Source organism: Chenopodium album, chromosome 21, assembly GCF_948465745.1.
Source record: "Chenopodium album chromosome 21, dcCheAlbu1.1, whole genome shotgun sequence".
In the NCBI taxonomy this organism is placed as follows: Eukaryota; Viridiplantae; Streptophyta; class Magnoliopsida; order Caryophyllales; family Amaranthaceae; genus Chenopodium; species Chenopodium album.
In genome coordinates this window covers 40,728,148-40,752,950 of record NC_137854.1, presented here as the reverse complement: position 1 = coordinate 40,752,950, position 24,803 = coordinate 40,728,148, and the positions used below count along the sequence as shown (strand labels likewise).

The 24,803-nt window shown below is 34.0% G+C and overlaps 5 protein-coding genes across 5 annotated transcripts; 4 read left to right on the top strand and 1 right to left on the bottom strand.

Moving 5' to 3' along the window:
* The first annotated feature begins 405 nt into the window (after window positions 1-405).
* LOC145602128 (organelle RRM domain-containing protein 2, mitochondrial-like) lies at window positions 406-6,100 on the top strand. The gene is made up of 6 exons (XM_081658289.1): window positions 406-539; window positions 1,922-2,197; window positions 3,433-3,501; window positions 3,657-3,763; window positions 5,388-5,582; window positions 5,908-6,100. The coding sequence occupies exons 2-5, from the start codon at window positions 1,930-1,932 to the stop codon at window positions 5,475-5,477; spliced, it is 534 nt and encodes a 177-aa protein (XP_081514415.1). The 5' UTR covers window positions 406-539; window positions 1,922-1,929; the 3' UTR covers window positions 5,478-5,582; window positions 5,908-6,100.
* Window positions 6,101-8,345: 2,245 nt separating this feature from the next.
* On the top strand, window positions 8,346-10,992 carry LOC145602435 (pathogen-related protein-like). Its single transcript, XM_081658625.1, has 4 exons — window positions 8,346-8,507; window positions 9,490-9,622; window positions 10,119-10,420; window positions 10,529-10,992. The coding sequence occupies exons 1-4, from the start codon at window positions 8,370-8,372 to the stop codon at window positions 10,670-10,672; spliced, it is 717 nt and encodes a 238-aa protein (XP_081514751.1). The 5' UTR covers window positions 8,346-8,369; the 3' UTR covers window positions 10,673-10,992.
* A 118-nt stretch (window positions 10,993-11,110) lies between these two features.
* Window positions 11,111-12,511, top strand: LOC145602434 (F-box/kelch-repeat protein At3g06240-like). The gene has a single exon (XM_081658624.1). The coding sequence runs from the start codon at window positions 11,295-11,297 to the stop codon at window positions 12,456-12,458; it is 1,164 nt and encodes a 387-aa protein (XP_081514750.1). The 5' UTR covers window positions 11,111-11,294; the 3' UTR covers window positions 12,459-12,511.
* A 1,246-nt stretch (window positions 12,512-13,757) lies between these two features.
* LOC145602789 (F-box/kelch-repeat protein At3g06240-like) lies at window positions 13,758-15,216 on the top strand. Its single transcript, XM_081658943.1, has one exon. The coding sequence runs from the start codon at window positions 13,845-13,847 to the stop codon at window positions 15,024-15,026; it is 1,182 nt and encodes a 393-aa protein (XP_081515069.1). The 5' UTR covers window positions 13,758-13,844; the 3' UTR covers window positions 15,027-15,216.
* Window positions 15,217-15,804: 588 nt separating this feature from the next.
* Window positions 15,805-20,341, bottom strand: LOC145600849 (agamous-like MADS-box protein AGL30). The gene is made up of 12 exons (XM_081656705.1): window positions 20,317-20,341; window positions 20,050-20,119; window positions 18,689-18,874; window positions 17,703-17,759; window positions 17,598-17,616; window positions 17,423-17,490; window positions 17,331-17,346; window positions 17,166-17,227; window positions 16,971-17,067; window positions 16,647-16,771; window positions 16,076-16,430; window positions 15,805-15,967 (listed from the first exon to the last, which is right to left on the bottom strand). Exons 1-12 carry the CDS (start codon window positions 20,339-20,341, stop codon window positions 15,860-15,862), a joined length of 1,188 nt encoding a protein of 395 aa, XP_081512831.1. The 3' UTR covers window positions 15,805-15,859.
* Window positions 20,342-24,803: the final 4,462 nt, after the last annotated feature.

Genomic DNA, 24,803 nt, shown 5'->3' with positions numbered 1-24,803 from the left:
GATAAATAATATTCATGTTGAGGGCGATAATCTCCCTGTCATCAACTATCAAGGGCACTTGGTGATTCCTTATCAGATTCAACTTATTATTAGGGACATCTGCACTCTTCTCACCAAATTTGATAATTGGAGCATATGACCTACGTAGTATTTTACAAGAGGCAAATCGGACATCTAACTGGATAGCTAATGTAGGTCATTTAATTTGTGATAGTACGGGTATGAAATGTTAATGGACTTTTTCGTTACTTGGGATTTGCAGTTCACTTGCTATTTTACTAATTATGTTAGCATTAAAAAATGTAAAATGCATGTGGCGAATGCACTTTGGGCCTCTAGGGATGTTGGGCCGTCTTCCTGGGCTCATATAGAAGTGATCTGGGCTGATGGATTGAACATTATCTTCGGCTGTATATAGCACTTGGAAACTTTCCTCCAACTCCAAATTCAGAAATTGAAGATCAAATAAGATTTTTCAGAGGAAAGGATTCTGGGCGTATTCTAAATTTTCTACAAATTCAATCTCAGTTACTTGCTAGGTAAATAAACTTTTATCTTATAATTGTATTATTTCATTGCTAACTTTTTTTTGAAGAAAATTTCATTGCTTAACTTTATGAAATCAAAATTAAGTAATTTGAGGTTGAAATTCAAGGGGTTTATTTGGCAGTAATTCTGTAGAAAATGCAACTTTGAGGTTTAATTGGCATTAATTTTGTAGAAATCAATTATTGAGGTTTAATAGAAAAACCTGTAAAGTAAATGCCTTGCTTAATTATATTAATTTTTGGGTTTTTAGCAATTGTTTGAATTTGATTATATTCAGAGAAACAAATCAGGCTTTTGCTAGCTGTATGTCAAACATTTATTGAAACAACGAACATATTTTTACTAAATTAGGAAGTACGGGAATTTCCTAGGTTGTACCGAGTATGAACGTTCTTTTGTTTATATCGTTTTCTGATTATTGGATTGCAAATGTCATATAGTGAATCACTAATGTTGTATGTTGAAACTTTCATCGATTAGCCGTATTTATAGAGTTTTGTGTTGTGATATATTGGTTTCAATGTACAACTTTTGTGATTCAGCCTTTGTGACTGAATATACAAATGCAATATCAAAAATGGTATAAACAGAAAACGTTTGTATCAAGTATGAACCCACTCTAGGGATACAAGTGAATTAGACTGAATGAAGGAGGAGTCACTGGCATTAAACTCGATTAGTTTGATTCCGATGTACCTACCTAATAGATACAAGTGAACTTGAGTGAATCAAGTATGTTCACTACAATTTACTTAGATTTTTCAGTCACTAGGATCGATAAATTACTGGAAATTCCGTAGAAGCAGCAAACATAACCTGTGTAATCCTCACTAACTGGTTAGTTAGTAATGAGTAGTTTGCAACCATCTGGCAGAACCATTGTATTGCACTTGATGTTTTGGTGAGTTGACCCCTTTTGCTATTTGCTATTTGACTTTGAAAACTGCTCCTGCAAGAGAAGCTTGTTTCATAATACAATGAGCTCTCCTTTTTGATGAGATGAACAATTATGCATTGTAAAAAATAATTGAACGCTTTCATAAACACACAGTAAGTTGGGATTTAGATCACTGTGAGTCGTGCCAATGCAACAGTTGTATCCATGCTGGCCTATTGTCGATATTGTTCTTAAATGCAATTTTGATCATTGAGATGATCAATAAACAGAGCAATTATCAACTGCTAGTGCCTTGTATCATTGTGCTACACCCTTCAAATGCAAAATAAATGGTTATCTTTATGTAAGGCATGAAATTTCATTCATGTATTTTATTTTTTTGTTGTGAAGAGTTGGATGTGTTATTTCAATTGGAGTTGCCATACTTGTATTTACATGCACATAAAAGAGGTGACTTTGGCATGTTTCTTTCAGATGACAGCATGACACTGGCAACAAGCTTTCTCGTTTCTCCTTGTACCATCACATCACATACGAAAGATGCTTGGAAACAAAGATCACCAATAAAGAAAAATTGTTCTCAGCTTATTTCCTATTGTTCTTCTGAATTTTGTCACTCACAAATTGCTTCTCTTTATTCACATGTCAACAACCATGGCAGAGTGCCCTCATGTCATCGATATGTCATGGCTTGTGTCTCTTCTTCATCCAGTTCTACTTCATCTATGACTACCAGGTTATATGTTAGTGGTTAGTGCTTGCTCTTCCCTTGTAGTCTCTAGATTGCTACATGCACAAACCTCTTTAAATTTGTTTGTCACTTTAATTGGAATTGCGTTTCATGCTTCATCAAGTGGCTTTAGATTGTCTAATTTGCAGTTTAATAATCTAATTTCAATTTTTGGAGTTTTGAAATGTCTGAATGTTTTCAGCAATAAAATTAGATACATTTCTTTGTTATTGTTGTCTAATAATGACTTTTCTTCTGAATTTTGTTATTTGCTGTCTAATAATCAAATTTCAATTTCTGAGTTTCGAATCACTAGTGTTTAAGGTACAATTTTGTCAGTGTTTTAGTTGCAAAATTTTCAAGTTGGCATTAGAGGATGAGGGATGGTTTCATCATTGTTAGATAACAGTGCAATATATTTACCTAGATGCTGCTTTCACTACTTGTTATAAGATTATAGTATTTTATCACATGAATCTATGCTTAGTTTCCTATATTTAAATAGATACCTAGGTTTTCTTGAGTTTTCTTTTTCTTTTTACTATTACTATTAATGCATTCAGTTATGGAAATGGGATTTGTATGAAGCAAAGGTATATAAATTCCTTGCACGAAGTAATTAAATACATAGGTTTGTTAATAATATCAAGGAGTTTAGAATACTATTTGTTAACTAGGAGTCAAAAGCGACTTTCTTTTTTCCAAGCAGAAAGGAAAATCAAGCTCCAAACTTCTGTCAGTAATTAAGATATATTTGCAACTTTTGACAGCCACCCAAGAAAATGGCTTTTTTTTTTCCTCTCTTTTTTATTATCTGAATTGAGCCTGGCCATGATAAGTTGAAGCAAATCACACAATGACAACAATAGTGAAAACCAGGGGTAGCTTGGTCCTCAAACTAACTTCTTCAGTATGAGGACCGAGGAAATGAATGTGTCTGGTAAATAATTTGCGATGTTGGGTTTGAGTAACAACCATGGCATAACACTGATCAATCAAAGAGATGGGAAACATGCCAATCGTAGATTCGTAGATGAGCCAACTTGAAAGGAATTGAGTATGGTTTGTCTTAATGATTGGATTTGAGTCCCATGATTATTGATTCTTTGTATTGTGATAAACAACTTATTATCCTGGTTAATATTTCTAGCAATTGTTAATATAATTTGTGGGCTGCTTGTCGTAATCCCCCCTTTTTTCTATAGTAAATAATATCAAAGCATACTGGTGGCCTAATGTATGCTGCTGCGTGCAGGTCTCTCATTTCGCACTACTCAAGAAAGTTTGCGAAATGCTTTCCAAAAGTTTGGCCAACTAGTGGAAGGTGACTAATTATAAATGTTTATAAACCTGTCCTTTTTTTTTTTTTTTTTATAAATAAAAAAATGTTTATAAACCTGGGCATCAACCAGCAATTTTGCATTTAGTTTTACTTATTCCACTGGATTCTGAAGTCTTTTATCCCTGAATTTACTGCAGTTAACCTAGTAATGGATAAAATCGCCAATAGACCGAGGGGCTTTGCTTTCCTCCGTTATGAAACTGAAGAGGAGTCTATGAATGCCATTGAAGGAATGCATGGAAAGGTACGTACTCCTGTAAATACCTTTTCAATGCTATTAGGAGAACACCAATAGGTTTGAATGTGAGATGTGTACTGTTCTATATCTTTTGATGGTTAATTACCTAAAGATTTTATGGCTATACTTCTTTTTTTGTCATAGAAACAAGTGAGAACCTGGTAGGACTTCTTAGGGTCATATTTTCCTATTCAACTATCAGTTTGGTGATGGTATGAAAGGACAGCGGTGTACTGTCAATGCTGTTTCTACTATAGAATACTGTAGAATACCTATGTTCCCAAGTATAATACTGTAGCTGATGTACACTATTGGTTTTCTACAGAACTAACCCAATTAATGCCATATGGTAGCTTATAACTTTTATTCTTGACTTGATACCTTAAAGATAGAACTAGATCCTGTTTACAGCCACAAATGTAGATCACTGGGGTTACTCATGTATCAACTCTTTTATCCCAAGAGCATACGCTAGGCTTACTTTAAGTTAGGCAGAGTGGGTGAACCTGTCCGAATATATGTTGGTAGTAATATTCTTTGCTCCGCATATTGACTGACCACAAGGTACTTGAGTTATTTTAGTGAGCTACATTCTCTGCTGCAGAGTATCTTGTGCAATCTTCAAGTGACCTAGAAAAAAAGATCATGATATCAAGTTGAAGAACATGTCCCTGTATATGCTAGGCTACAAAAATGAAAAATCTTGACTACTTGTTCTAAATATGATTGAAAGAGCACATCACTATACAAATTTCGCTTGTTGTTGTTGTTGTTGCAATCATATACTTATTTTAATGGTGTTTTATATGGGATATTTCTGTTTGGAAATGTATACATATGTGTGTGTAATCTTTGTTGTTATTTAATCTAGGATGATTTATCTTCCAAGTTTGTTTAGTCAAATAGAGACCTAGTATATGTTTTGTGGGTTGTTTTAATGGAAAATAATTGACGAATTGCTAAATTTTTTTTGTAATTGTCAGGACATCCCAAATTTGTTGTTTAGCCACATCCATATGTCTCGAAGTATAGTCCCTGTTATTTAGTTAATTTGATGCACAACTGAAAGCTTGGAATGTTTTATGTAGTTGCTTGCTACCTTCATATAGCCTGCTGTTTCTTACAGTTTTGACTTTTGAGTGATGATGCACAATTGCACATGCCTTCAATTTTCTTGTAGTTTTAATTAAATACTTGCATTTTTTTAATTTATTAGACCATTTCAACATTTTGGCGACCCCCTTATTGATTATTGCGTGTGGCACACAGGCTCATAGCACAACATCTATTAAGTTTTGGGTCTTCAACCACATACGTGTGTTTGTTTCCTTTGAAAGAATGGCTATTTTCTTAGTGCTGCATTCTGCTGAGCAAGTGCAGCAAAAGCATAGCTAACCTGTTATGGCTGTTAGCACTTAGCAGGTTATCTTCTTTTAATTTGATCCCGTGCTTCATAGATGTAGATACATCATACAATGTGGTTGAAAATGGGACTAATATAATTTATTTTGCTAGTTTATTTCTTGCTTTCACTTAAGTATACAAACCTGGCCTCAGCGACTTCTTCCGTTTTCGAGGCACATTTGAACAATCAATGTTGTTTTATATTATTAACTGTTTCTGCTATCAGTTTCTTGATGGCAGGGTAATATTTGTAGAAGTAGCAAAACCCAGGTCTGAAACTGGCAAGAATCAGCAGAATACGAGAGAATCACGCTGACATACAGCTACTGAGAATGGAATTAGAGCTAGCAATGTAAAGTCTGCTTTCATAGTGTACATGGTGATCAAGATGTCTGCAGTCTTGTTGCTGACAAATGGAGAGGTAGTTTCAACGAAATATGGTATCTGGTCTTTTTATATTGGATAATTCTGTAGGGTAGAGTGGTAGACCAAGACCTTTTATGCATATTTTTGAAAAAAACTAGAGTAAAAGTGTTTTTTTTTTTTCCTTTTTTAAAAAATAACCTTCTCTTTCCCCTCTAACTGAATCCTCTCCAAAAAATGAAATACTACCATCGATGTAAATCTTGCTCTAGTTATTTGTATTGTAGTTGAACTAAACTGAAATTTAGATTATATCGTAAAATTTGTGACTAAAATCTTGCTACAATGTGTGGTATCTTGATGTGGTTCTTTTCCTATGGCAGATTCATTACGCATCAAGTCAAGTAAGGTTCTGAAGCGTCAATCATTGTGTATACTTGAAGAGGTTTGTTGATTGCTATTCTAGTATGGTAGATGACATGGATGAATTTATAACTATTGTCAATAATGGATGCCCAAAAACACAAGGTTTGTATTCATGATTATACTCAATCTACAGACTGAAAACTTACTGCATCTGTTCAGAAGTTTGTGCCCATGCCTAGGTAGACCTGCCTTTGATGACAAAGAGCAACAAACCACCAGCGTAACACCATATCTTAGTTATTCATACCTTGTAAACTTGATTGTGGCTGCTCATAAGCACCTATTGTAGATAGTCGCAAATGGCAATGATGCATGTGTGATTCAATTCTTGGATTTTTGGAGTAATACAAACATGAATCACACTCTCAGGGAGCTTGCTTGCAGCTTGTTTGGGGTACAATGGCTGACAAGCTGTTTTAGCTTTTTTTGGGCTCTCCAATGGCCAGTTTGTAGCTGTGCATTTAACTCATTTTCGCATGGTTATTTTTCACAATTGCAGTAGCTCTAATATAACTCCGCCTATGAGTGCCACTTAGTATTCACCACCGGTGAGTGTCACTTTGTGGCATTCACTGCTGGTCTCAAGCCGGCAAGCCTGGGTAAAGGAGGAGAGTTGCGGTAGGTATCTGGCAGCCAACATAAAACTTAGTCACATCTTATGGACATGAATCAAAATTTGGATATCGTTGTTGTTGCAGTTGCTCTAATATGGGATCAAGGACACAAAAGCCCGGAGCATATCTATGCTTGCAATAAGAGTTAAATGCCCAACTACAAGCTACACAATTGGAGAGGAAAAAAAAAAGAGTAGCTTGCATTGTGTTGTAGCCAAAACAAGTTAACAAGCTATTGGAAAGGAACAGAAGCTTCACCTAATGTGTATGACTATCGATGACTTGTGTACTGCAAACTAGAGGTGTCAAAAGCACACCTGACCCGATCAGAAACCGTTCTGAAAATATCCGATTTAGATTTGGACTCTTGTGAACATAGAAATTTAGTATGATTCGACTTTATAAATTTATCCGACCCGACCCGACCTCATCAGACCCAATCCGATCATCTGAATTGACACCTCTACTGCAAAGTTCATATACAAACCAAGTAGAACTTGGTTTAGTGATAAGGACTATGCGAATATGGCAAAGTGGGAAATAGGACAATACTAGGTTAGTTCCCGTACCATGCACGGTAATTTTCAGTAACCATTATTAACTTATAATTGTAATACTTCGTATCATTCTAATTAGGTTTTTTATAAACCAAAACATAACTGAAAATATAGTTGACAAATTTTGATTAAGACGAAAAAACGTATTAGATATAAAATAATGTGTTGTAAAAATATGAAATAATATATAAAGATTGAAATGTATGAGAAATAAATTTTATTGGTTGTAGGAGATTTGTAATGAATAGTGACGTGTGTAATATTTTAGTTAAGGTTCCTCTATTTTAGTATATGTACAGTAGATTATTATTGACAGAATATTATTATTATTATTATTGTTATTGTTATTGTTATTGTTATTGTTATTGTTATTGTTTTTGTTATTGTTATTGTTATTGTTATTGTTATTGTTATTGTTATCGTTATCGTTATTGATTATGATTATGACAATTAGTTATCAAAGGGATAATAAAATATACGTTGTCAATTTTCTATAAATATTGATTTTATATAAATATCTTGTATTAGAATTATGAATTCTAATAAATAACTATATAAACCATTTTTTGAAAAAACAATAAATATGATACATTCTTGTAGTGGAATGTACTTTTTTTTTAGCTATAAATATTTGTATTGAAGATATGTCAAAATATGTTACTTTAAGTAATTATATAAGATTACGAAAATATTTTTGTGTAAGATTTGTTTCCTTAATAATAACAATTTATTCAGCAAAAAAAATAAAAAAAAAATAAAAAAAATACTAAGGACACACCAGGAGATGACACGTGTCTTTGCTGGTGTGTCTTTTAGTATATAGTTATTGATTGATTTATACGTGCTAAAGTTTAGGACAACGGTTAACTATATACCAACTACATACAATGATACAAATAATTTTATCCCCAATCGAGTCACACCCTAAATGACTTTTCAGTATCCTGTGTTTGAGAGCAAGCGGCTGCTAGCGTTCTCTAGTCAGCTTCATCGAAATTATCTTTATGGACAAATTAACAATTACACTACAAATAAAAAAGGATTTAGAAAGGTACACTATGGAATCTTTTACGTAGTAGTAAACAATTTGATATGGTACAAAGAATTCAACAAGGTTCCAAAAAAAAAAAAAAGTAAAGAAACACATGATTTGTTCTTGTAAGCTGAATCAATTGACTGATTGGTGATAAGTCTAACAACTCCATTATATAAACCTGAAACGTAGTAGTCTTCTACTACATACAGAAAATGGAGTCATCAAGCGAGAAAGTAGACAAGTACCGTTCTTTTATGTATGGAGAAGGTGAGAAGCACACAACATGGGTGTTTGGAGCTCCTCCTAATTTCGATGTCGTCGACAAATTCTTTGAAGAAGGCAGGACTAAGGTAACTTTCTTTCTTCATTTCCTCCTAACAAATCATTTACTACCCCCATTTAATATATTAGCAACGATTAGACATTTTTTCTCTCTACTTTATGTCAAATCGTTGCAAATAATATGAAACAGAGGTAGTACGTAGTATGGACTATGGAGTATATGTTATTATGTCCATCAACTCATGTTATTCAGCTCTATAGCAAGTTGTACCAAGTACTACTTGCAGTTAGGATTGCTAGTCCACAATTATGAGCGTGCAGTGGGGATTCCCTTATCCTTGAAAAAGTGATACGATCATACGAGTATAAAAAATTATTGATATGTTGACTCGGATTTGATCTAAAATCCGACCCATTTAAACAGAGCCAATTTAACATGAAATATTTCTAACCCCAGAAACCCAATCCAACTCTAGAAAAACCGGAAAAAAGATGAGTGAATATTTTGAAACACCAATCATATGAATGTAGTACTTGAAATAATTCAAACCGGAAAATTAGGTCAATAATGTCTAGAGGCAAGTAGGCAACTAATCAATAGAATAATTAAAAAGAAAACGTTCTATATTGAGATAGTGTAACTAATACAATAATTAAATCTAAAAAAATGAAAGATTAAACAACTATTTCTATCATAACATTTTATTTATTTAGCTATTCATTTACCACAAGCATTATTTATTTAGCAAATAATGCTTGTGGTTTTGGTGACTTGGTATGCTGAATGATGCTTGTGATTGAACTTGATTATCCCTTTAAATAAAACATTAGGGGTGTTGTCCAAAGAACCTAACACATGACTAGCTACCCTGGACCTTTTAATATCGAGTAAATTGAGACGGATGAAGTATTAAATAGTTTATGATTACATATTTGAAATAATGAACATTATGTGTGCGCGTATGCATATAAAAATTGCTGTATTCTTTACTTGGTAATTTACACTCAAGTCGGCCGTGTATCTTATGTTTAAATCTTTGTGATTGCAAGATATGGCTGGCTGGTTCACTAGAAGAGAAAGTGCAAAATCTTGTGAAGACAATGGAAATGGAACTCTTCCATAAGGCAAATCCCCAGGACTATAAATCCATTGATGCTTCCAAATATACATTTAGCGTTAATGGTATCACATTTCTACCTCACTTCTCGCCTTGTATAATTCTTTTCATTGAAATCATTTAGTCAGTCAAAATACAACATATAATCTCAATATTACTATAGACTACAAGAAAAATACAGAGTATTAAGGTTCTTTTACAGATAATTAAATATTACAATCTGTTCTTTTTTGTTTGTTACATTAGAATATTGCTTGAAAGATTAAAAACTTTGATCATAGTATTCACATGGATTTTGTAGTTTTGTATTAATGTTTAGTTTTAAAATATCAACTTTTCATACATAATTGAAAATTAATATTGCCCAAATATGTGCATTGAAAATTAAGGTCATATTCGATAACATTTTCCAACTACTTCGCACCATAATGATTGATTGATTGGTGCATGGTGTGCACCTAAAGAGGGAGCTCTATAACCTTACATAGATATTCAAAGTTTTGCCTCTTATGGTTTGTTTGACGAGTAATAATATTCTATGATCTTCAACTACAATGAAAGGAAGGAAGGCGCTAACATTGAAGGAATTAGGCGAAATGGGTGGAGGATATAATGGGTTTCTACAAACTTCATTACCAGAGGAATTACGCTTGTATGACCCAACAAAGGAGACTAGAGAATCATCTCACCATCTCTTCAGAACTGCATTCCCTCGAGGGTTCGCCTTTGAGATCCTCCAAGTCTACTCGGGTCCACCGGTGATTGCTTATAAGTTCAGGCATTGGGCTTACATGGAAGGTCCTTTCAAAGGCCACCCTCCTACTGGAGAACTAGTTGAGTTATTTGGGTGTGCTATTTTTGAGGTAATTTTTTGATATGACATCTTACTATGTTAGGCTACTAAAGTTGGACCAACCTAAAAAATCATCCTTGGTTTTTCATAATTTGGCATGTTTTGTGTTTGTAAATAGGTGGATGAGCAGATGAGGATAATCAAAGTCGAGTTCTTTTATGATCGCGGCGAGCTTCTTAGTGCTCTTATGAAGGGTACAAAAGTGGAAGGTTCTGCTGCTGATATGAAGATGGGTTGCCCTTTTTTAAGTAAAACAGGTTAAAAAAAAAATTGATGCTGCTGAATAATTCAAGACAGGGATTTATCAGTGACAAAATAAAACCCTTTTGTAGGCCTGTTTTCTTAGAATTTGTTATATACACCCGGGTGTATCGTATAGTTATTGTTCTTCATTTGATGATAAAATGAAAAACAATCATAAAAATGAGAACAAATATTCATGGGTGTACGGTACACCCGAATGTATATAACAAGCTCTCTTGTTTTCTTTGGTATTTCCTTAAACAATAATTGAAAAAGCAGCAAAAGATGCATTTCTGGTACTATGTAAACAACTTATTTCAATCTGTGTTGTGTTTTCCATTCTTACTGATGTTTTGGTTTGAAAAAGAACTTTGTTTAGCAAAAGTCAACAGTAACACTAATCTTTACAATAACAGCAAAAAAAAAAAAAAAAAAAAAAAAAAAAAAAAAAAAAAAAAAAAAAACCAATAAAATAATAACAATGCATTTTTAAGTGCTAGTAAACAATTAGTTGGTCCAATGTTCAAGCAAGCAGATCTGAATTCTCTGTCTAACATGTTCTGCTTTTAGTGCAAATTTGCTGTCAACAAATATATAAATAAAAACTGATAGTTGAACAAAGAATTCAAGCATTTTACACAATGTCTGCAAAAAAAGCTGAACAAGAAAATTTGAAAATGATTCCAGATGAGATCATAGTTGAGATATTCTCATGGCTACCTGCTAAATCCGTTGGTCGATTTCGATGTGCATCAAAGCCATGGAGATCTCTTCTTACCCAACCCCAGTTCATCAAAACCCACTTGACTCGAACCAAACTTCTTCCTAGAGAAGAAGAATCACTCATCCTTGTTTCCCATGATTCTCATTGCCTCTATTCTATCCAGTTTAATAATGCCCACCTTTTCGACGAATTAACCACCGTTTCAGCTACAAAGCTTACTTTTGATGATCACCATTTTTCCCATTCCTCTTTACAGTTAGCTTCTTGTGATGGGTTGGCCATAGTTAGAGATGAGGAAGAGAAGTTTTTGCTGATAAATCCAACTACTAGGGAGATTAAGGTATTACCGAGCTCGCCTTATGCTCCTAATCCTCTTACTTGTGGACTAGGGTATGACTCGGTTAATGATGATTATAAGGTAGTTATGATTTCTCATAGTGGCAGTGCTGATGCTCAGATGGTTGTTAGTGTTTATTCTGTTAGAAATGGTACTTGGAAGAGAGTTGAAAGTTCTCCGTTCGATCATAGTGAATCTAAGGACACTTCTGTGGTTTCTATTGATGGATATATCAATTGGGTAGCTTTTAGGCCTTCAGATGATATGTATGCTATTGCAGCATTTGATTTGGCAAAAGAGATCTTTCATGAAGTGCCACTTTCTAGTTTGGATGATGATGACAAGTCTGTGTCAGATGATTCTGAAGAACTTTCAGATGCTGATAGTGAGGAGTTTGAGTTCGATCAGCTGGCTAAACTCGGAGGATGTCTCTGTGCTTATCCTTCAAGTATTTCGGACACATGTCATGAGATATTTGTTGCGATGATGAAAGAATATGGTGTCAAGGAATCTTGGACTAAAATATTTACAAGTAACTTTGATGCTGAGATTAGACCTCTGTGTTTGTTGGGAAACAAACAAATGGTGCTGGTGCTGGACGAGCAGACAACTGGTGAGACATTGGTGATGTACGATTTGGAAGAACAAACTGTCAAGGATATTGTAGTTCATGGCATTCCGGAGAGATTTGGTGTTGGAGGGAGCTTCATGGAAAGCCTTGTCTCGCCTCATAGCAGTAACTAAGCTGTAGGAGAATGTTAGGCTTAAATTCCTACAGAGCACACGGCAGCTAAGTAATGTGTTTCTCTTGCTTGATTGTGGGAATTCTAGCCTGTTGCCTAGTTTCTTTGAAACAAAGTTGTTCTTCCATCATTTCTAGTCACGCTACTATTTACATTTTCTTAAGAGTTTTATATTATCTAAAGTATTTCTCTTGCACTCTAATGTAACTGTGAAAATAATGCAGTGTTAAATAAAAATAATGTACTACGTATGTGGTTTGGTATGCTTTATACTAGTACTATACACAGAAACGCAGTCATGTTAGTAATTTCTGTAAAAGTTGGGCATGCCATAACAAGTCCTCTTTAGGTGATTTGTAAGAACGTCATTGTGAACTATATGAAGTGTGAAAATAACTCGTATTGTTCAGTTGTACCTCTTGTGCTGCACATTTGAGAATTCAAGTTGCAGTTTCAGTTCCGTCTTATAGAAATTCAAGGGAAATTTTTTTTACTGTTAATTAAGAAGATTGGTAATTTTTAAAGATGTAGCAAATTAATGAATGCAATTTGTTCATTTAGATAAGAAACAGTCCTTGATATGGCCTGGCTGTGGCTGCAACCTCGACCTCAACGAAGGACTGGCATAGCTCCATACATTCATTGACAGCATAAATAAAGATGAACAGATCAAACATTAATTAGTACAAGCTCTGGCAGTAGCTTGATTGCATTTATACAGTCATGGCTAGTGAGAGTATGCAGCTGTGTACCATGCGCGTTGCTAGATCCAAGCATTGATGAAACCTAGCCATCTACCAATTGAAGTATGGAAAGCCATTCAACAATTTTACTTGAATACATAATTACATACAAAATGCATTTATTCAAAACGATTCAGTAACAAATTGAGCATGGTTTATTTCTCTATATATCTCAGTCAACGCATACAAAATAAAATTCATTCATACCAAACCATACTAATGTATCTTATTTATGTGTATTTACCGTCATACATATTAAAATGAATTTAACAAGCGCCTACTTGAAAATATATACTTTATGTACAAAGCAGTGAAAAAATACAATCAAAATTAGATGATCAATAGGATGATTATACACATTATTTGCAACGATTTGACAAGTGAGTGAAATATGTCTAATGGTTGCAAATAGTATGAAACGGATGTAGTATATCGAATTGGAAATATTCAGACTAACATTAGAATATGACCAAATATTGATCCATCATGTTACACGTTGATGCAATACAGTATGTATCTTTGTGTGTGTGTAGTCTGTATACATGCTAATCAAAAAAATAAAAAATGACATTGAATTCTAGTTCTTTACAAGTCTGGGAAAAAAGATAAAAAAAACAAAAAAAAACGAACAAGAAGAATTGAAGATGTTTCCTGAAGAAATCATAGTAGAGATAATGTCAAGGTTACCTGCAAAATCAATTGGTCGATTTCGATGCGCATCAAAGTCATGGAGATCTCTTCTATCCCAACCCCAGTTCATCAAAACCCATCTACATCGAACCAAACATCGCCCAATTGCAGAAGAATCACTCATCCTTTTTTCCCCTGAATCTGGCTCACTCTATTCTACCCAGTTGAATAATGCCCACCACCTGTTCGACGAAATTACCCTTTTTGCTAAAAAACTAACTTTTGATGATCATCGTTTTACTTTCTTTTATCATCGATTGGCTTCTTGTGATGGGTTGATCTTAGTTTCTGATGATGACAACAAATTGCTGCTAATTAATCCAACTACAAGAGAGATTAAGGAAATGCCGAGTTTGAGCTTGCCTTTTGATCTTAAACATCTTTCTTTTGGACTTGGTTATGATTCAGTTAATGATGATTATAAGGTAGTTGTGATTTCTTGTATTGAAAAAACTTTTAATGCTCAGATGTTTGTTCATGTTTATTCTGTTAGAAATGGTACTTGGAAGAGAGTTGATGATTCACCGTTCGAACATTTTCCATTCGAGGACACCTCTGCGGTTTTTGTTGATGGGTATATCCATTGGGTTGCTATGAGGTCTGATCGCTCATTTGTTATTGCAGCATTTGATTTGGTGGATGAGAAGTTTAACGAAGTGCCGCTTTCGAGTTTGGTTGATACTGACAAGGCTGACAGTGAGGAGTCTGAATCAGATGATTCTGAAGTTTCTGATTCTGATAACAGTAATGAAGAGTTTATGTTTGACGAGTTTATGTTTGATGACCTTGTCGAACTTGGAGGGTGTCTTTGTGCTTTTCCTTCATGTATTTCCGATACATGTCATAACTTATTTGTTGCAATGATGAAAGAATATGGTGTCAAGGAATCATGGACTAAAATCCCAATCAAGTACTCTGATTCCGAGATTAGGCCTCTGTGTTTGTTGGGGAAGGAACAAATGGTGATGATGATTTGTAGGAGGACTAATGAGGTAATTGTGGTGTACAATATGAAAGAAGGGACTTTAAAGGATATAGTAGTTCATGGCTTTCCTGGTAAAATTGGTGTTGGAGGGAGATACTTTGAGAGCCTTGTCTCGCCTCATTGCAGTAATGAAGCTGTGACTACGCTGTGAGAGAAGGTTAAGCTGTTCTTGCAACGGAGCACGTACAAGGCAGTTAAGTAGTATGTACCTCTTGTTTAAGTTATATTACAGTGTATTTCCTTCATGATTGTGGAATTTCTTGTTGCCATGTTTCTACGTTATATGTATGTATGACAGTAATTTCCTTGCTTATGAGAACCTTGCTTTGAGTTTTATGTCAGCTAAGTATTTCTCGTGCACTCTTAGGTGTGAACATGCTGCTAGTTGCTAATGTAATATTTTTTTTGTTTTTCCAAATAGAAATTAAGGAGATTTTATAATGTGAGTTAACACTTTCAGTTCAGAACTATAGTGAAGGCCTAACCTATTTCATCTCGGATGCATGGGCAAATGTATTTCCACTTGTGTATCTTCACTTAATTAAACAGAGATTCCGAATTTCCAATGTGGTTCACTCCTATCAGTTCACTACTAAGAATAAAATGAAATCTGGATTCATCATATCTTAGCATCCATCATTCCATCAGTTTACTACTACTAGGAAGTATCAAGTAGAAAATGCCAAATGTATTTCTTTATATTATGCAAATAGCAATTCTTTACACTATACTTTCAGTTTGGGTGCAGTTTACCTATAGCTGATGCTTTATGTAGTGATTACATCAGTCTGAAAGATTATAATATAGAGTTGGCTATTCATCCATTTCTATAAACTATGATGCAAATTTATTCATCTAATACAGAAGTGCTCGAGGTTCAAATAACCTCAGCAACATTCACTTATATTGGGGTGTACAATCGCCCATGGTAGAGTTGTATGTATATAGTAAATAAGGAGTAGGATCAGAAAGAATGTCAACTACTCAAGTATTATGGTTAGGAGTATTGTCGAATAGTAGGTGATTGGAATCTCCGGTCATTCTTTCGTACATAGATGGCATTGCAGGAGCATGAACAACTGATTTCTGCCAGCAAAATGAAAAATATACAGTAATTAGAAGAGCAGGGAGATGGTGTTAAAATGAAAAATTTGTCTGAATGAAGGTGGAAAACAAAATCAGGGAGAAGACGGAAAATACCTGGTAGTTAGTAAGGTCTCCATATCCAAAATCAGCAGGAGTATCTGGTGGAAAATTATTGCTGGTGTCATGGCACGGGAAGGTTTGCTGATAATTCTTACCAGCATCATAAACATGACTGTTTTGTCGTTGGTCCAAACCTAGCATAGCCTGAAGATTACCATTATCACCGGGCATATTGAGGCCATACGGAAGATATGAATACATTCCGCCAAATTGAAGCCCCTGAAATGCATCCTGACCAATATTGTCTATCCCACTTAGTTGGCCGGGGCTGTTTGCCTCTGACTTACTACTTGTGCTTGGACAACCAAAATAGCTGCCAGAAGTAGAACCAGTGCAGCTCTCTATATCCCTGGCAATGCAAATGTAATGGATTTGGATTATTATCAATCGATATCTCACAAATGCAAATAACTGGTTCTAAATTGACAGTAAAATTTGTGCATATTGTAGACCTACAATAAGGCATGCATTGATTATCCAAAATTAATTTCTGGGCTGTAAATCAAAAGCTTTACACAAAAAAAATGTGAGTTTCTTAGTAAAAGTTATTCAGACTATGGCTGACCTTTGGGTAGGTAACTTTGGCTCCTGAGCTAGAGCCATATGCTGAAAACTATCACTTGGAGTCCATAATAAGGGCTGAAGATGTCCACCATTTGGTTGAAAGGGTAGCTGCATGCTCTCTTTTAACTGCGAAACGATAGATAACAAGCAATTATTGTGGCTTTTTCAATATGAATGGAAAGCATATGAATGGAAAGCATTACCTCATTCTCCAAGGCCAAATGACGCCTCTTTTGAAAATTTTCCTGCAATTTTTTTTCGAGTATTAACTACTTAATCTAGAGTTTGTCAAGGAAAACATGAGTTCTTAGTGGAGGAGGATTACCTTTTCCCTTTGAATTTGGCCAAGTGACTTCTCAAGTGAATCTTCCATTTGCATCAGAAGTCCAAAATCACTGACACAATCAGGGTTCGTCCAATACCTAAAGGCAATTTCATAAATTAGATAAATGCAACATTTAAAAAAAATGCACTGAACAATATACATCCAGAAGCAGTGCAAGGATGTTTGAAATATTACCATAGTCTTTCATGGATCTCGGCTAATCTTGTTTGTAGTCTAGAAGCCCGGTCAGTCACATCCTGTGGAAAACAATTTTCTAAAGAACCGACCCTGGTTCAAATATTAAAATGTGTGCAGATCATATCATAGATAAATCACTGAGTACCTGGGTTCCATGCATACCTTAATTGTTGGTTTACTGGTGAAGGAAAAGAAAACACGTAGAAATTAGAAAGGCGAATCAGCATAGGAAAACAAGAAAAATCTGATTGTACCTTGAATCAAGAAAATCTTCTATATTCACATCATGTTCTGACTTCTTCCTGTATGCTTTCTTCAGTGCCTAGACTTTCAAAGAAGAAACATAAAGCTCTTAAGCAGGCAAAGCTAGCAGTTGTTGATTAACACTAAGAAAATCAACAGTTGAAGTGTATTGGATGAGAGGCTTACTTCAAGACCTTCCAGCTTTCTGTTTCAGTTCAAAGAACAAGGAAAGATAGGTAGGTTAGTATGTAACTAACTTAATTATTAATTTGACAAACATTTGATTCATACCTTTTTGTCCTCTCCTGTGGAGGTAACTGATTAAGCCTTGCAATAACCTCCTCGATGCTGCAAAATAAGAAAATATGTGCTCAGAATCCAAGTAATTACAATCTAAAATCCGCTCCATAGCAAAGTTTATTAACAGTGATTTGATTATTTCAGTCTGAGAAACCTCAGACTAACAGTGTAAAGATTTATGAGAAGCAAGTTTTTTTTCTTCAAACAAGAAGCGCATTAATAATTGTAGCATCAATGCAAAACAAGAATTGTATGTCAAAGCACACAAAGGCTACTCTGAGTGTCCTACTTTCTGTTTTAGCATCATCAAATTATCTGTTCTGTATGTTTTGTCTTAGCTTTTGTACTATCAATGCACAACTCCAATTGACCACATATGCAGGAATTTGATCAGAAAATTGTTCGCAACCCTTTTAATATTTTTATTCTTTTTGTAAATTAGCATCTATAATTTTTATATTCAAGCCAATAACAAAATTACTTTTGCTGTATGGATGCTGATATGCTCACATAAAAACTTCAGTGTAACTCTTCCGTTCTGTTTCTATGGAATAGAAGATCCAACCTATAAAGTACGACTATAGGAATATAGAATGAAGGTCATTAGGTTACTAAATTGTCATAAGTCAAAAGATCCATAAAACCTCAACTGTAAAGTTCTGTTACAAGCTTAATGCAACAAAGGTCTTTCAAAGCTCATAACTCCCTCGTTACTAAAAGTGCTTAACACTTCTATTCGATGATTATAAGAATACACAATGAATTCAGGTTGTCAAAAAACAAGAGGATAGAGTGATAGGCCTTTCTGCATAAACCAGAAACACCAAACACACCAAATTGATCAAGCCAACTATAAACTATCATAATTTGGTCAATAATTCTCACAGAGAGAGGGCAACAAGCAAACCTAGTATGTGATCACGATAACTAATGACTGCTAAATTGCATACACCAAATTTGACATAAACTGTAGGTACCTGTGCTTTCCACAACATAAACTAGGTTTGCCACCCGGTGAGAACATGACAAGGCCAAGGTCTATATCACACAATATAGACAGCTCTTGCGCCTTTTTCAGGATTCCATGTTTCCGTTTTGAATAAGTGGCTTGACGGCTGCTTGCATTCTCTAATCTTTTTATATCCAGCTTAACCTTTCCCATCCTGCATCATTTACCATGAATATTAGTTTCCCTGAAGTTAAAATGCTTAACTCCAACCATCCATTAACAAAGAAAGCTGCAATACATCAACATTTCATATGACTTAATCAACAGTTCCCATTAAAAATCCATGTTTCTGAATGCACCACAAGATGAGCTAACCAAGAAAGACATGAACACAATGACATTATCCCAATGCATCTAACAACAATCCTGTGCTGATTTATCTAGCCTTATCCCTCCGATAGCAGAGAGGCTAGTATCCGTAAATGAAATTAACATAGTCAAGGGTCGAACAAGAGTTGAGGATTTGTCTTGCTAGCAATAACCACATTGTAAGTGGGAAAGGCCACCTAGCTTGTCATAAGATTATGATGAAATCAACCTTCAAGAATAGGCGAGTTCTATATAAATTAAATATTACTTCATACTTCGTATGTGCTTAGTCGTACCAATATCTAACATGTATCTTAACCTTTTCAACTTAAAAGCCTTAAGGCCACATTGTCAAGTCATAAGATGATGATGAAAACATTGTCAAGTCATAAGATGATGATGAAAACAAACTCATTTGTCAAGTCATAAGATGATGAAACCCAAAAGGCCACATTGTCGAGTCCATGATATGATATAATAAGAACAACTCTTTAAATTAAATGTTACCAATCTAACATCTCCCTTAACCTTGTCAAGTTGTCAACCTATAAACCAGAAGGCTGCTTAGTCCAGTCATGAGATGATACAACAAGAACAACCCTTTAAAAGGCGAATTTTAAATGTTACCAATCTAACATCTACCTTAATCTTGACAACCAATATTGTTGAGTAATGAGATGATAATATGTTAACAACCTTTTTAAATCTCGAATTCTAAAAGCCACCTTGTCAACTTGACCTGTTATATCATCATCATTGAGATTTAAACCCAATTTACACTTGAAAATTTTGCCATGAAAACGTTGATTTATTTTTTATTTAAATCCATCCTTGATGTTTTCATCCTAATCCAAACAACATATTTTGTTACCCTTTTTCATAAACATGATAATACAAACTATAATGTCAACACACACAATAAATAATTAATATGTATACCCATAATAACCCAAGTAAATCATTCAATAATAATTAAATTAAAATAAAAAATAGAATGATTATAAAAAATTAAAAGAATACCCAGAAAAGGAAATACGAGATTGAGTGTAACAAAACGAAATCCAAAAATCTGGGATGAGAGACAAGCACACTGTTAAACGGAAAAATGGGTATAAATTTGTTAGCGAGTAAATACAATTATTTAGAAACGTAGGGAGTAATTTATTAAAGATAAAGCGAGTTTAAAAAGAGTGAGTGAAAGATGGGGGATGGGTTAAGCTACAAATTCGGGTCATCCAGAAAAAGCGGGAGAATCGGGATCATACTTTCTCTCTTCATTGAACCCACTTTGCAATGCTCTTCCACCTCTCATTTTTCCAACTAAAAGCTGGATTCTTGTAATTTTTAAATTAGATAGATAACAAAGAAAAGGATAACTAATGATGTTACATGATTTGGAGGGCTATGAATCCTATGATTTAAGTTTTTAAAATAAAATAAAAATTGGGTGTAAAGAGAGAAGTTATGGAACAAATGATATAAACAAGATTTGATCCCATTTTAACTAACTATTTAAGCTAGTTGATTATATTGATAAGAACTTTTTTATTTCTTTCGCCCTGTTTCAAAATAAATGTACTCCTCACTAAAAGTATTAAAACCGACTCGACCCAAAAAAATATCATCCATTTCGAATGGTATATAACCTGATTTGACCCCAGAAATTCACGACCAACCTCGATTTGTAATCGCCCTGTGCTGAAATCAACCTGAATATGAATTTGACTCAATCAAAACTCATTCCCACACCCATTTGACCCGAGTTGAATTCAAACTGACACCACTGACCCAACCTGAGATTAACCCGACAAATACTCGATTTAATCTTATAAGCGTTAACCTATTTTTTAATTACACAAAATTACTTTGATTATTGTTTATTTCATAATCATTTTGATTTTTTTTTCACTTAAAACATAACCCGACCATATGTGGCTATCATCTATAAATTTGTCATTAGTTCATTACTTATTATATATATAGCTATGTTAGTCATCGTGATTAATTTGATTTTAGTTTGGCTAAACATAAAACTGATATATTTGCACCAAAAAAAAAAAAAAAAAAAAAAAAAAAACATAAAACTGATATAAGAACTAATCTAATTTAAAACATAATAACTTTTAATGATACAATATGAAAAATGATATATGAATGGTCTGATAGTGACTCGATAAAAAGGTAATAACTCAATAATAATTACTCTGGTCTAAAATAAATCTTATTTCAATATTAAATTTGATCCATTCGACCCGAATTCTGCCAAACCTAAAAAGGATTGAATGTGAATTGGAATTGACCCAATAATGAATCAACCGTGTCCTAATCAAGCTGAATTGAACCGATATCAGCCAAATTGGAATTAACCCGACCCTTATGATTCCCATAACTAGTTTTGGTGCACTAACCCAACTAACTAGTACATTCATTTCTGTTTTTAGTGAGGGATAACATATGTACATGTGGTTAGAGCTTCTATCCTGATTGCAGTTGATTCCAATCGATTCCAGGATCACCTGGGACCGGGAGGGGAGCTCTAACCACTTAAGCTATCCCTCACTCTCATATAATATAAGCCTATTAATAGAGCAAATGACCATTTTCAGAACTTTTCTGCAAGCATATTCATCTTGTACGATTGTACGAAAGATACATAACCACAAAATATATAGGGGAGCAACAAAAATTATTCACGCCCTCCTGCTCAGGGCTAGGCACTTGGGCTCATAATATTGATCTGATGCCATTGTTCGTTATTAATGCAGCAATAAATAAACCCATCGTTCATGCCGTGGAGGAGGTCGTTATATAAACTCGGAGGTTTAATTTAATTATCTATATTTAGATATATTTGGGACAAAATTTATGCCTTAGAAGCTAACGTGGATCAGATGATATTTTAAGTTGAGATAACTGTTGGAACCCAATGTGTATCACGTACTTGTGAGTGTCCCACATTGGAGAAAGAGGAGAGGTGATTCCAGGAAATTGATTTTGGCACACCCTTTATTGATTTTGGCACACCCCAATGTGAGAAGAGCATAGAAAACTGTGCTCTCATATAAGGGTGTGCCAAAATTAATTGGGGGTGTGCCAAAATCATTTCCCGTGGTTCCACTTTATAAGGTAGAGGAGTAACTCCTACTATTGCCAATTGATTTTAGTATGGAAGCTCCAAAGCCTTGTTTGTGGATCTAACTCTCCTCCTCCTTGTTCGTGTTGCCCAGACCCATTTCATACTCTTTCGAAATTTAACAATAACTAAAACTCGAGGGTGCATAAATTCACCTAGTTTTAGGAACATTCAATAGCTTATCTTGATTGCCTGGACTTATTAGAATCACAAACTTTTAAATAAAACGGATGTTCAATGATTTATTGAACATCCGTTATAAAGTGACAGTAAAAGGCGCAAAAGTTATACTAAAACGCACAAAAGTTACTCTGACATATAAGAGCTATTTATGCATCATTGATAAATTTGACAAAAGTGACACTAAATTTGACAAAAGTGAACTCGATGTACAGTAAATTACTGAAAACCGGGTGTATACAAAAGTGATTGTATTAGAATTTATTACGGTTGTGAATTACAGAATTGAACTTGGATAACCTATTAACCCTTAGTGTCCTATGATAGTATGATATCAACTTATTTATGCTTATTACTGATGCACGCACTCAACTTTTTTTAGTTTTGATACAAAACTAGGGAGTATACTCCGTATTAATTAGAGGACAAATTGTCCATAATGTAGCAATACTTTGTTAGGACAATGGCTAATACATACTTAGGGCCTGTTCATATTTACTTAATTTCAGTTCAGTTCAGTTCCAATCAGTTTAGTTCAGTTCAGTTCCAATCAGTTCAGTTCCTAATTTCCTTCTCTCATAAAATATTCATTTCAGCTCAATTCAGTTCAGTTTAGTTCAGTTCAGCTCCAATCAGTTCAGTTTCAATCAGTTTAGTTCAGTAAATGTGAACAGGCCCTTAGCTTGTTTCCTCAACCCCGAAAGATATGTACTACTCCCTCCGTGTTTTTTTAAGTGATACATTTTCCATTTCCGGCCGTGTTTTTTAAGTGATACATTTCCTTTTTTGGCAAAACAATACATTAAAATATTATATCTGTCTCCTCTCATGGTCCCCACCCAAACCCACTACTACTTTTTTATTATATCTTTCCTCTCACATATATTACTTTTCAATAAACTATTAACCCCACTATCTTTCTTTAACAATTTTTTAATACTCCACTACCCCACTTACCTCTTATTTTGTTTAAGTCAATTAAATTGCCTAAAACTATGTGCCGGTCAATATGTATCACTTAAAAAAACACGGAGGGAGTACTCTAGTTAAATAATGAATTAATGATTCCTTTCCCTTTTCACCTGAGACCAATCCACAAATTCAAAAGAAGAGATAACAAATAAAATGTTATATATATATATATATATATATATATATATATATATATATATATATATATATATATATATATATATATATATATATATATATATATATATAAAATTCTAACATGAGTAATTTCAATCTGATCCTCGCATGCATTTGATAATTCAAACATAAACTAAAGATTGAAGTTAAGGGCCTGTTCTGATTGTTTAACTGAGTTGAAGTGAACTGAATTGAACAGAACTTATTGGAGCTGAATTAAATTAAACTGAACTGAATAATTTATGAGAGAAGGAAATTAAGAACTGAACTGAAAATAATCTGAAATGAACAGACCCTAAGTAATTGATAAATCTTTTATGACAATCAAATGATTATATGGATTTTACAGTCGATATAGTGTTAATTGTGCATAATTATTCTTCATTTCTTCTGTATATACATTATCATGAAATGATTATACTTCCTTCAATTCATAGAATGACCAAAATTTTAAACAAATTAAGCCAAAGTTAACTATACCTAGTAGGCTTGTATATATTGTTCATAGTATAACAAACCTTTGTCAAACAAAAAAAGGGGAATTAAAGATTTCATATAATTGTATGATATTATTCCTGATAAGTTTTTCCTTTTTCATAACTACTTTGTATATCAAGTGCCAAATAATTATTTGAGATTTGTGGGTTTTTATTAAAAAAAAATTAATTCAATGTAATAATGACACTGAATATTTCTGGGATTCTTTATAAAAGTTGTTTGCCACTTTAATATATTTTTTGTTCCTGTACGTCCGGCCTATAACTTCTCAACAAATTATTCAATCATACACAGCACACTAGTATAAATGTATAATACACCTGTGTATGTAGTACATTCATTAATTTAATTCACTAGAGTAAAGTTAAACCTTAATTTCATTCTATATCCTATACTAGTTTTTTCATAATTAGCTGATGAAAATTGGAGCTCAGATATTGTGCTCATGGCCTCATGCCAATGCCGGTATGAGCTAACCATAGTCGATCTATTGACTCACATACGATACACTATACATGGTGAGTTTTCACTCATTGGCTTGGTCAATCGATGTGTGGAGGGTGCAGTGCAATGTATCACTTTCTCACCTATGTTATTATTCGCGTGTGACATAGATGTTGTGTCCAATATTGAGACCAAGCCATGGTATATCCGTCCACATAATCCGTGAATGAGCTACCAACATTATTAAGTGGTTCAAACATTGTCAAGATAATCACAAAGTGTTGCCTCCTTCATTCATCATCAGTAAAATATTTATACACATATCTTAGAAACCTAATCAACGTAGGAATCTAAATAATCTACCTTAGGA

Bases quoted from the DNA above. Each gene is read 5' to 3' on its own strand.
- LOC145602128 (XM_081658289.1), top strand. From the start codon at position 1,930: ATGACACTGGCAACAAGCTTTCTCGTTTCTCCTTGTACCATCACATCA. The intron at 3,502-3,656 runs GTGACTAATTAT...AATTTACTGCAG, and splicing joins GTTTGGCCAACTAGTGGAAG to TTAACCTAGTAATGGATAAA. The intron at 3,764-5,387 runs GTACGTACTCCT...TTCTGCTATCAG, and splicing joins TTGAAGGAATGCATGGAAAG to TTTCTTGATGGCAGGGTAAT.
- LOC145602435 (XM_081658625.1), top strand. From the start codon at position 8,370: ATGGAGTCATCAAGCGAGAAAGTAGACAAGTACCGTTCTTTTATGTAT. The intron at 9,623-10,118 runs GTATCACATTTC...CTACAATGAAAG, and splicing joins ATATACATTTAGCGTTAATG to GAAGGAAGGCGCTAACATTG. The intron at 10,421-10,528 runs GTAATTTTTTGA...GTTTGTAAATAG, and splicing joins TTGGGTGTGCTATTTTTGAG to GTGGATGAGCAGATGAGGAT.
- LOC145602434 (XM_081658624.1), top strand. From the start codon at position 11,295: ATGTCTGCAAAAAAAGCTGAACAAGAAAATTTGAAAATGATTCCAGAT.
- LOC145602789 (XM_081658943.1), top strand. From the start codon at position 13,845: ATGTTTCCTGAAGAAATCATAGTAGAGATAATGTCAAGGTTACCTGCA.
- LOC145600849 (XM_081656705.1), bottom strand. From the start codon at position 20,341: ATGAGAGGTGGAAGAGCATTGCAAA. The intron at 20,120-20,316 runs GTGGGTTCAATG...TCCGTTTAACAG, and splicing joins AGGTGGAAGAGCATTGCAAA to TGTGCTTGTCTCTCATCCCA. The intron at 17,760-18,688 runs GTACCTACAGTT...CTTATTTTGCAG, and splicing joins TTATGTTGTGGAAAGCACAG to CATCGAGGAGGTTATTGCAA.